This window comes from Chaetodon auriga, chromosome 24 (assembly GCF_051107435.1).
Source record: "Chaetodon auriga isolate fChaAug3 chromosome 24, fChaAug3.hap1, whole genome shotgun sequence".
Taxonomy (NCBI): domain Eukaryota; kingdom Metazoa; phylum Chordata; class Actinopteri; order Chaetodontiformes; family Chaetodontidae; genus Chaetodon; species Chaetodon auriga.
Genome location: NC_135097.1, coordinates 17579282 through 17591792, shown reverse-complemented (window position 1 = coordinate 17591792; position 12511 = coordinate 17579282). Strand labels below are relative to the sequence as shown.

Below are 12511 nucleotides of genomic sequence, written 5' to 3'. Positions count from 1 at the left end.
TTTTCTAAGGGATTTCTGACAATGTCAATGATTTCACTTGACCATGAGTGACTTTGTGATGATAATTGGAGTAAAAATTTAACCCCTTTGTTGTTTATTATGAGAAAACAAAAATCCACACTGTTAATAAAACTGCCAGGAAATTATACTGTAAATCTCCTGTTTTAGATTATTTTTACTTTTTTTTTTTTGTTTGTTTTTGTTTACATGCAAAGCTTCTATTGAGTTTTTTTGAATGAAGCTTCAGATGTCTAATGTCATATTTCATAATGTCACTAACATAAAAAATTTTTTTGAACATAATGCTCAATTTGAGTGGAGTGATTCACCAGATTAAATTAGTAAGCCTTTTTTTATTAAATCCACTCTCTTTAGTGAATATAACTCGTGAGTTTCATCAACAAACATTTTCCCATGTCTCTCCGTTGTGTCTTTCCTGTCTTTCAGAACCCCGGCAAGCGTTTCGGGGCGTCTCTGGGTGTTCTGTCAAGTGGCAGGGTGTCCATTACCAGGATGGCTCTGGTCAACCTGAAGCTGGCTCTGATTGTGGCCATCCGCTTCTCAGCCATCAGGCGACAGTTTGGACCCAAAGACACAGAGGAGATTCCTGTTTTGGAGTACCAGTTACAGGTCAGAATGCAGGGAATGGATTTTAAAGCAATGTACCTTATCAAACTACAGAGCCCCTTATCAGAGATGCAGATATAAGCCACGTCACAATCTTATTTTATTTTGTTGTTTTGTTGTTATTCTGTCTCTCATTTTGAACATGGCTATAAATGTTTACACAAATTTTGTTAGACAGAGCCTAAATTTAGAAGTATTTGGACCCAAGATACAGACAGAGACAAAGAGTAAAACAAAGAAATAATTTATTGATTAAATAAATAACAAAAAGCACACTCATAAGAAGTGGAACAAATGAACTAAGGACACACTCAAAGGAGTGGAATAAACAAACTGAAGGCGTACTCGAAGGAGTGGAACAAACAATTTCTCCACGTGGGAGGCTGAAGCTGAGCAAGGCTGGTGACCTTGAGCACCGGAAACGGGCTGATATATCTAGGAGAGAGTTTACGAGACTCGGTCCGTAAGGTATATTCTTGGTAGATAACCAAACGGACTGGCCTGGCTGGTAGGGAGGAGCTGGGTTTCTGTGTTGATCTGCCGATCGCTGCTTGATTCTCTGGGTGCGCTCGAGGGCCACCTTGGCCTCCTTCCAGATCTTCCTGATGTTATTGATGTGGTCAGTGACAGCTGGCACAGCGATCTCCCTCTCCTGGGCTGGGAATGGGGGGGTCGATAACTGAGAGGGACCTCGAAGGGGGAGAGACCACTGGCGGAGGAGGTGTGTGAGTTATGGGAATATTCTATCCAAGGGAGGAGGTGGCTCCAGTTAGCCGGATTCTCAGTGGTGAGGCAACGTAGGGCGGTCTCCAGCTGAGATTCAGAAGTGACTAATTGCGGATGCAGGTGGTGATGCAGCGTGCCAGTCAGGTGCGTCATGTGCCTCATAAGCTCACTAACTTTGGCCACCATGTGCTGGCTAGTCTTGCACAAGGCCTGGAGAAGTAGAGGCTCTTTTCACCAAGTCTACCGAGTCCATACTGGCTGGATTATTCTGTTAGGCTCTAATTATGCTCATGCGCTCCAGGTGTGCTGCTGTAGAGGCAGAGCCAGCTAGGTGCTAGGAAACACTCAGCGGAGACAGACAGGGGAACAGACAGACAGACACATAACACTAGGGAGAAGGAAAAACAGGTTATCGGATCCAAACAAATTCATTTGATATGTTGCATGTTGTTTCAGCAATGGCGTTTGATCCCATACCTGGCAGCAGCATATGCTCTTGAACACTTCTCCAAATCCATCTTCATGAACTTTGTTGAATTCCAGATTGGACAGATGATGAAAGACAAGAATGGCAAACAAGTCAGTAAACATGAGGGCATGTGTCCATATCTAGTCATCATGCTGAATGAACTATAGTCTTATATATCTGCTGTATGCATTTTCCAGGCAGAGATGGGCAGAGAAATTCATGCTATAGGCTGCGCCAGTAAGCCACTGGGCTCATGGACTGCTCAGAGGGGAATCCAGGAATGTAGGGAGGCCTGCGGTGGACATGGATACCTGGCCAGTCGGTGTCAAACATATAGATACTCATAAACACACACACAAGCACACACTCAGAGACCTATCTAGCTTATGTTTTGTCTCTCTTTCAGTGAACCGGCTGGGTGATCTGCGTAATGACAATGATCCAAACTGCACATATGAAGGAGACAACAATGTCTTGCTGCAACAGACCAGCAACTACCTGCTCAGCTGGCTCCATGCTAAACATCATGGTCATTCCCCTATGCACTGATTGATTATTACAAGGTTTTATTGTTGTCAGTTGGAGGTGATGGTGATAACTGAGTTCTGCATATGGGTTGTGCCGATTGCTGATCATATCGCTTGTTGATGATTGACGGGTAGTTGCTAGTGCTGAGTGTCCAGCCTGCTAGCATTATAGCAGTTAGCTTGCTAACCACAGTAGCTTGCCAAGTATCACTGAGTAGCCAAGCTTGCACGGTGTCTGATCCCATACGTGACAGTATGGGATCAGACACCATTGCATCATAACCATTCACCATTTCTTTTGCAAAGTGTGCAGTTGAACTTAGCTGTGCTACTCAAATTCACTTAAGCCCTTCAGCCTGCATTGATAATCTACAAGTAATTTCAAATATATGTTTGATATTTTTAAAATATTAAGGCTGACCGTGCAAATCTGATTGAGTTTTGGTTGCTATTGTTTTCTGGTATCAGATGGTGTACAGATTGAGTCTCCTCTTCACACTGTGGATTTTCTAGATGATTACCGCAAGACCCTAGGAAGCAAGTTTACAGCAACAACAGTGGACCAGTGTATGGACTCCACAGGTATTTCAGTATTTGAGCTTGTCAGGTTTAGATTCATTCCATATGCTGTTTCCAAACTTTTGCATGTTAAAACTAGAATTAAGAAGAATTATTTCCAGTACTGTAATACTGTAAAAGAAATACATGCAGTTCTTCATTTGGCATTGTGAGAGGTATTTCACATGCTTAGTGTGAATGTCTAATCTAAAGAAATACTATCTGTAGTGATTTCCCAGTTCATTGATCTTCAGTGTCACATTGAATTTGATGAACAAAAAGCTGTTACAAAATACTCTGATATTGTGTGTAGTGCCAATTGTTTCTTTATTTTCTACTCTCCAAGAATAGATTTGTCATTTTACAGTATATAGTATTTTTACCTGTTTATTTATACTTCCCTGATACAGTGTAGCTTTCTGGATATTTTCATGGTGTGGTCATGCTGTGTCTGTTAGGACTTCTGTAGAAAAAAGATGAAATCAAGTTTCTTTTCCCATCACAACCAACCTTGTGGCTCATGTAAATCCAATCTTCTACCATTTTTGCCTCTCAAAGGCAGTTTTCCATACCAAACTGACCATTGATAATAACCAAATCTTTAGTCTAGTGGAAAATATAATCAACCTCTGTTAACATTTCTCTCTTTGTGTAATCCTCCCTTAAATGCAAATTGGCATAGAAATGCAAACTTTAAGTCCTGCCTGGTGCTCCTGTTTGATAAATAAACTGCATGTGTCTGGGGCAGATCAAGCCTTAGAAAGTCTGTAACCTTGTAATTTTTCTGTGACACAAATCAGTGCCAGTAGCTGCCTATAAGTGGCTGGTGTGCTTCCTGCTGGAGGAGAGCCAGAAGAGGCTGGAACAACAGAGGGCCTCAGGAAAGGATGAGTTTGAGGCCCGGAACAACAGCCAGGTAAGACACACGCACACACACACCCTTGCATAGACACAGTGGCCTTTTGGGTCCCTTCATGAATACTCTCTCCTCAAGCTAAAAACCGCTATAGCTGATTTCCATGTTCATCACAACTGTACAGAGTGTGGATTTTTATATAACTCATAAGTTATGCATAATTATTATTATGCATAAAACGCTCAAGTATCGCCAGCACCAATTTATCCAACTAGCTAAATAATTACCTGTAGATGTCGTTTAAATTGTCGATGCTTCGCTTAAAGTTTCTTCGTCCATGATGGGTTCAACTGGCTGGCTGCTAGCATGCTTGCATTAGCTGTGGCTTCTGTAGGGCACTTGGATTTCAGGCCATCAAATGCACTACGTTCTTCAGCTTTCAGATATATTTTGTGTTTGACCAGGTTTCCTCAGGCTAGACGTGTTGCCCTAGCCAGCTTTGCAATTCACATTACAAAGATTGGTTGTTGTCTGCAATGAGCTTTGAAAAGTGTAACCACACATGGGACAGTCTTCAGCTCACCCTGCTCTGCAAATGTGGTTTAATACCACAGGTCACATAATTCTGGGGGTAGCAGACTCCCTTATTTGATGTCACTGCACAGTCCTGCATTGCCTCATGTAATGTTATGTCAGTGTGATATTGAATTAGGTTTCATACTTTTTGAATAAAATCTGGAAACTCCAGCGTCACTTCTCAGTAAGCTAGTGTGGCAGTTTCATCCTACTTCCAGTCTTTCTCATGAACAATGCACCAGAGATATCACTGTGTTGGAAACAGATTGATAAAGATAAAGAGAAAGATAAAAATTACATCCTTTAATGATTAAAAAAATGTTATTTAATGTGAAGTCTCAGTTGATATACAATGAGTACCACCTATGACATACACATGGTTAGATTTTAACTATGACAAGAGTGCCTTCATGTTGTACTGCTTTGTTTTTACACCTGAGTTTATAGCAGAAGTAAAAGGTGTGTGTCTGCTTGTGTTTGTGTGCGTGCATATGTGTGTGTATGTGCATGCTCATATGTTTAGGTTTACTATTGCCATTCCCTGGCTATGGCCTACATTGAATACAACTGCCTCCAGAGATTTCATAAGCTGACAACTGATCAGGACACACCACCTGGTCTCAGACCTGTACTAAGCAAGCTGTGTGCCCTGTATGGGCTGTGGAGCCTCAGCAGCCACATGGCCACTCTGTACCAGGGTATGTACCATCAACTGTATATTGGGTGCATAAATGTAGATAACCAATTCCACTGTATTGATATTTGTAACACAGTTTGTTCCTGTACAGGTAATTACTTGAGTGGACGGAAGCCTGCAAAGTTGGTCCAAACGGCCATTCTCATTCTCTGCTCCCAGGTACAGAAACATCTGTCTTTGTGTCTCTCCGTCTGTCTCGCTCTTTGTTTAATGTTGCTCTTGATTTGTGAAACTCACACCAGTTATTTTGTTATAAGTAGTTGGACTGGAAGGCAATAAAAACATGTAATTTAGTTACATTACTCTTGACAGTTATGAAGCAGAATTTTCTGAGTCACCACACTTTGCGAATCACAGCCCTCTACTGACCCATTTAAACAGAGCTGTGGGCTATACCAGTGTTTCCCAAACTTTTTTTCTGGTGACCCACATTTTAAAAGTCACAAACTCTTGTGACCCACATCAGTAGAAATTATACGTTAATCAAAAAATAAAGACGTAATTGACCAGTATTGAACAGTAAGGTGGATATTTTATTGTTGAATAATCTATCAACTGAACAAAATGATTTCTTAATATTTCTTTTCAAGTATTTATATTATAGGTTATATTTTCTTTTAAGTATGGGGCCTATTGTCTTTAAACCACAAATAACGGAACCAGCCATAGGCCTAATCCACAAGCACCCACAAGGAAATGTCCCTTTGGAACATGAAATGTAACTATTTTTCCTTTTAAACATTCAAATGAACCAGCAATAAAGTTAAAAAAAAGTAAATATAAAAGTATTTAATAATTCTGTTCAGTAAAATTATTCATAGTGAGTTCCATACAGGGGTGCAGGAGAACAGTAAATCAGGGACAGTCTTGTTGAACATTAAGGATGATATTTTACAGTAATTGAACCAGCAATAATCCAAAAGCAGACTTCCTTACTTTCTCTTGGGAGAAACTCTATTCATTTTCTTTTTCTTTTCAATTGAACCAACAATAAAGTAACAAAATAGTCAGTATAATAATTACATCAAGATAACTAGGCCTAACGAGATTGGATGGGCTGATGACTCAGCTAATGACAGGTGGGCCTGTCTGCGCTTCTGTAGCGCGTTCCAGTCCGGGGTGCAGGAGGAGAGCGCAACACGCCTGTCAGCAGCAGCGTTCAGTCAATTTCTGTGCTTCGTCTTTGTTTTCGTGAGCACCGAAAATCCCAGTTCACACATGTATGTTGTGGTGAATGGGATGAGCACTGAAAGGCTGGCCCCACTGAGGACAGGGTATTCCGCCGAAACCCCAATCCAAAATGACGACAAAGTCGCCGCACATTCATGCCGCTTTTTCAGAGTGCCATCACAGCTGAGCTGCAACAATTCCGCCTCCTCTGCAGGGCTGAGCGTCAACTCGAGCAAAGACTCTGCAGTCTCAAATTCAAATGGATTTTGTATCCACCTTTTGTTGTGCAGGGCGGAATATTTCTCTTGTGGAAAGTAGCCATCAAACCTATCCACAAGCACGGCAAGGTGGCTTTGAATAAGCGCAGAGAGGCGGTTGACTTGCGCGGCCATGACGTCCTGTTCCAGTTTCGGTCGTGGCAGCTTTGTAGCGCGTTTGTCTAGCGTGGACAATGACGAGGCATGAATATTACATTTAATATACACAGGCTGTAATTAATACACTATAAGCCTACGTATTTTTTTTTTTACTTTGCAGAAACAGATGGCGGCTTTTAATCTGGCAGTTATTTTGGCATTATAGATGCAGACATGCGGGATGACCGTCAACCAGAGAAACATGCGAGGCGACCCAAAAAAAATCTTCCGCGACCCACATGAGGGTCGTGACCCAGTCTTTAGGAAACAATGGGCTATACCACTCGGACCCAAGTCAGACTTGAGTCACACTCATGATTTAATAAGACTTCATCTCAATTTGTATTTGTATACGTATTTTATATTTGCAGTGTAGATAATACAATATAACACACCATCCTCTGTATTATGTGTAATGTTATTTGTTAGCACTGCATTTTATAGTGCTTACTGTTATTAGCTCCTGTCCTTACTTTCTGTCTTCATAAGGCTGAATGATGAAATTATGACTCTGGCAGATGCTACTCCTCCACCTGACTTTAAGATCAACCTTATCTGCTCTGTCTCTGTGTCTCTCCTCCAGCTGAAAGATGATGCAGTAGCATTGGTGGATGTTTTTGCACCTCCTGATTTCATTCTCAACTCTGCTATTGGCAATGCTGATGGACAGGTAAAGATGTGAATACCTAAAGCCTAATTGTACCTCAGTGAGGACATTTTTGTATCTCCAGATCTTTGCCAACCAGCTAAATACTCAAAGAAATTACATTTGCTCTATGAGTAACTATTAAACAGTGGCCAATCTGTTGTCTTGACATCACTCCTGCAACATATTGTATAATGACCCAGTTAGAATGAGGTCATAGCCAAAGCTATAGATGCCATGTGGGGGACAGTTAGTGCATTACACAAATAGAATGCCAGGCAAACCTTTATTTCTTTCAGCAAGTTTTAAAGTTAAAGTAAAGTTAAATGATACAAGGTAAACAAAAATGCCAGAAGTTATTTTGGTCTAGGATCTACTAATGTTCATTACCAACAATCAACAAGACGAAAAATGTAGCTGACTGCCTATCTATGACCACAAACCAAGATGATGGAGAGAAATCATCAGTGTACATTAGCTAAGTTGGCTCTGTTGTGGGTATATATTAATCAGGAAATCATAGCCGAACAACAAACCAGCAACTGTAAAAAATCAGGGAGCTAAATACTTCTTATTTAGTTTAATGTATTTTGCTGAACAGAATTTCCTCAGACGTTGATAGAAGACTTAATCCTTCAGTTTATCAGAAACATTCCAATTCAAAATCACCAAATGTTGAGATATGGCCTCAGTAAGGAAGAAAAGGTTGTTGTTGTGGACAAATCTAAAGTTGTTAACAACAAGCTTATTATCATGTTTTCATGACCTTAGAATGAGCTTTTTATATTGACAGAGGGAGCAGGTCCTCTTCCACGGAGTCTGCCATGTTGCACTGCCATGTTTTAGTAGTAGCCCACAATAGACAAACTAAACAATAGAGCGTCTTTTGTGTTTTTTGTGAGTTTCATGCCCACTGTAGGTTCTCTGTAGGTTCCACTGTAGGGGTGTTAAGTTGATTGCAGTCTGCAACGTCACTGCTAGAGGCCACTAAATCCTTTTAATTAAACACATTATAATAGCTGTTTGAAATTGATACATTTTTGTGATTATGTGTCAACAAAATCTATAATATTCTAGTGGCATTGAGTACATTCCTTCAGTTGGTTAGCGCAACAAATTTCTCTCCTTCTTTGGTGGTAAGATAAATGACACAGTAGAAGGTATCATGCCCTCCTCAAAATGTTTCAAAACTGTTCTTATTGAATTACCTCAACCCCATAAAAGATGAAGTTATAGGCTTAATTACTTACCCTTGTAATTGTGGACTTAACTTGGACATTAACCCCCCCCCCATTTGCAGGTGGGTGCATGTGAATGTGCTTTGTTGACATTTGTCCATGGTACATCTTGCAGCCATCACATAAGCATAGGCTACTGCATCAAACGGGTAGGAACTAAGTCAGCAGACTTTACCAAGAGGTAAAGGCAATCACTGTATTCATATATTTTCCAAATTGTTAGAAAATTGCATTGTCATTTTGTCACCAAAAAAGCAATGTTGACATGTAAATGTAAATACAATAGACTGGGGTTGCTGATTTGCTTATTGCATTCAAATATGTCCACTTCAGAGCAGGTTGAATCTTTGAAAATGTAATGCCAAGCAGCGTTTTCATTTTCATTTTAATATGTCATCAGATACCCAAATGCAGGGCCTTTAGCTCAGACGCTGTACAGCTGCCGTACCATACTGAGATGCAGTTGGTCAGGAAGCTCTTGATGGTGCAGCAGTAGAAGTTAACTAGGATTTGACAAGTCAGGTAAACTTTCTTCAGTCTCCTCAGGAAGTCGAGGTGCTGTTGAGCCTTCTTTATCAGGGTGGAGGAGTTGAGGGTCCATGAGAAGTCCTCGGAGATGTGAACGCCCAGGAACATCGATGTGAATGGGAGTGTGACTGTAGCATTTAGTTTTCCTTTAGTCCACGATGGGCTCCTTGGTCTTCTTGGTGTTCAGGGTCAGGTTGTTGTCAGCGCACTACCTCGCCAGCTGCTGAACCTCATGAAGAAGAAGAAGAAGAATCAGGGGGAGACATTCCCCTTTATTATCACACAACATGCACTGGACACTGCACACGAAGGTGAAATTTGTCTTCCGCATTTCTCCCATCCTGGTCGTCCTTCCTCCACGGCAGACCAGGAGCGGTGGGCTGCCATCCAAGCGGCGCCCGGGGACCCAATTGTGTTTTGTCACCATTGGTCAGGTGGTGATCTTCTTGCATGTTTTTAGTGGGGGTATATTTTACCCAGGATACCCCAGGTGAACACGGGGAGAACATGCAAACTCCACACAGAAAGGCCCTTTTTTTCCTCGAGCAGCAGGCACCGAAGGCATGGTGGAGGACACATCCCGGTGCCCGCAGCGAGAATCGAACCCGGGACCTTCTTGCTGTGAGGCGACAGTGTTGCCACCGTGCCACCGTGCCACCACTCATCCCTGTAGGTTGACTCATTGTTGTTGTTAATCAGGCCTATCACCGTGGTGTCATCTGCGAACTTGATGATGGAGTTGGGGCCATGCACAGGCACGCAGTTGTGGGTGAAGAGGGAGTGGGGGAGAGGGCTCAGCACACAGCCCTGTGGGACGCTGGTGTTTTGGGTCAGGGTGGCGGATGTGTGGTTGTCTGACTGAACAGACTGAGGTCTGTTGGTCAGGAAGTCCAGGGTCCAGTTGCAGAGGGAGGTGCTGATGTCGAGGTCACTGAGTTTGTTGACCAGCTTGGAGGGGATGACTGTGTTGAATGCTGAGCTGAAGTCAATGAACGGCATCCTTGCATAGGTGTTGTTGTCCAGGTGGGTCAGGGTGGAGTGCAGTGCCTTGGAGATGGCATCCTCTGTTAGGCAAACTGATGGGGGTCCATTGTGGGAGGAAGACAGCATTTGAGGTCGACCAAGATCAGGCTCTTGAACTATTTGGTGATGATGGGGGTGAGTGTGACAGGGCGGAAGTCGTTAAGGCCTACTGTAGCTGACCGCTTCGGTACCGGCACGATGGTCGTGGTCTTGAGGCATGTGAGGACTGCTGCCTCAGCAGGTTGAAGATGTCAGTGAAGACCCCAGCCAGCTGTTCTGCACAGGCCTTAAGCATGCGGCTGGGTGTGCCCATTCACGCTGCTGAGTGCAGAATGCATGTCATAATTGAAGAGCATTCATCTGGATGAGGAGCAGTTTTGGTGGCTGGTTGTGTGTTGTCCTGGTCTAAGCAAGCGTAGAAATTGTAGAGTTCATTAGGGAGGGAGGCATTGCTGGTTGGTGGGGCTGTGTTTTTTGGCTATGATTGCCTGGATGCCCTGCCACATACAGCGGGGGTTAACGTTGTTGTGGAAGTGCTCCTCAATCTGTAGCTTGTGAGCATGAATGGCCTGAAACGATTCTTTAGCATTTCTGTACTCAAATTTCAGTTTACTTATCAGCTGACACAGATATTGACACCATTATCCACTACCACTCAACAAAAGTTGGGATGCTGTTTGATACATACATAAAAAACAAATTCAATCATTTACGAGCCAACTGTATTTACCTATAACAATGGTTCTGAACTCATGTTGCAATTTCCTTTTTCAGTCATGTGTTTCACAAAATGATGAACCTCACTCCATACTTGCTTGTGAATGATCTTTTAAAGATGCCCCTTTCATACCCAGTCATGATACTATCACCTGTTACCAATGACCCTGTTCACCTGTGGAATGTTCAGGTGTTTGCCATGCAATATCCCCAGTCTTTTGATGCTTTATCGTAGAAACATGCACCATGTAAATTTTGACTTAGGTCCCCTGTAAGACAGGTAGACAAGATGACTAATAATGCAGAATTCAGCTCAAGATTCTGGTCATTTCAGTTTTGTGATTTAGTAGTGCATATTCCCACTGTCATGTCTTCTGTAGAGGAAGCAGAGACTGGGGACTCAGAGGTCGATTCATCCATTACCTGGGCTGAAGTCACTGAGGTAGTTTGCAAGCTCCTCGGTGGCAAAGCACCGGGGGTGGATGAGATCCGCCCTGAGTACCTCAAGTCACTGGATGTTGCAGGGCTGTCCCGGTTGACACACCCCCACAACATCGCGTGGCATTCGGGGACGGTGCCTCTGGACTGGCAGACTGGACTGGCCCTAGGGTAGTTGTCTGCATTGCCTGACTGATAATTCAGGTTGTCAAGGATATGAGTCATCATTATGATTGATTATTAGTGTTTATATAATTTTTGGTGGTGGTGAACTGGCAATCTGTCTACAGTGTAACCTGTCTCTCACTTAATGTCAGCTGGGATCGGCTCTTATGGATAGATGGAGGGATGGATGGATAGAAAGCGTATATCTCCTGTGGTATACATGTGCAAAGTTGCTCCCATGCAGTCTGGAAGCACAATGGAGGCACAATAGACACACAAACACAGAGTTTAGTCAGCTTTGTCTGAAACCAGGAAGAGATATAACATTTGGATGGGCAGAACTATGTTTATAGTGTGCTCAAGATGATAGCTTTGCCTCTAATTGTGGTTTGTGCAGATCCAACAGTGAGTTTGAATGCAGGTTTTTGATGTCTTGTTAGACAGGAAGTGATGATAACCCAGACTATTTTGGAGGGAAGCTTTCAAATCAAAACATGGCATGAAGAACATGTTCCCCAACACCATAACCAAAAGGTCACAAGTTCAATCCCCTTTTCTTCTAGTATTCAACAATATTAATTTGCGCTGTTGTTATGCCCTTGGACTGGACACTGAAGCCCTAGACATCTGGTCGACCACTATAAATAGCCCATATTCACATGGTGGCCATTCTCCTCTGACAGTGCTCAGTAGGGGACACTAACAGCTAACATTACCATGTTCTGACTCTGTAGCTGTGGCTCAGGTCAAGGACTGTGTGGACCATCTACTGGCATCACAACAGAAAGGTGTATCAGGAAATGGTTCCAGTATTTTAGCAGAAAGACAGTTTTTTTTTAGCTGAGATATTGAAAGTGGAATAGGTTACAAGAAACAGAGGATTGGATATGAATCAGGTCCTTTTTCTCAACAGTGAGCACCTAAAAGTGCCTTCTCTGACTCATCTCTTTGTGTCTCTTTCATGCAGCTTTACAAGAACTTGTGGTCAACAGTGATGCAGGGCAGCCAGGTGCTAGAGCGGCCATCCTGGTGGAAAGAGTTCTGCTCAGACAAGCCTGTGGTTGGATCCCTCCGTCCAAAACTCTAGACCCTAGACACGTTTTGAGCCCCAACCCTGGACATGTGTTTGGAGTG

The 12511-nt window shown here is 42.7% G+C and overlaps 1 protein-coding gene across 1 annotated transcript in view; it reads left to right on the top strand.

Moving 5' to 3' along the window:
* Positions 1–12511, top strand: part of LOC143316908 (peroxisomal acyl-coenzyme A oxidase 3-like) — a 28399-nt gene extending 15888 nt beyond the window's left edge. The window contains exons 9-18 of the mRNA XM_076724708.1: positions 448–630; positions 1810–1932; positions 2020–2140; positions 2229–2351; positions 2818–2931; positions 3708–3823; positions 4863–5037; positions 5128–5195; positions 7206–7292; positions 12345–12511. Coding sequence (XP_076580823.1) covers positions 448–630; positions 1810–1932; positions 2020–2140; positions 2229–2351; positions 2818–2931; positions 3708–3823; positions 4863–5037; positions 5128–5195; positions 7206–7292; positions 12345–12464 — 1230 coding nt within the window. The 3' untranslated portion in view covers positions 12465–12511. The remainder of the gene's footprint in view (positions 1–447; positions 631–1809; positions 1933–2019; positions 2141–2228; positions 2352–2817; positions 2932–3707; positions 3824–4862; positions 5038–5127; positions 5196–7205; positions 7293–12344) is intronic.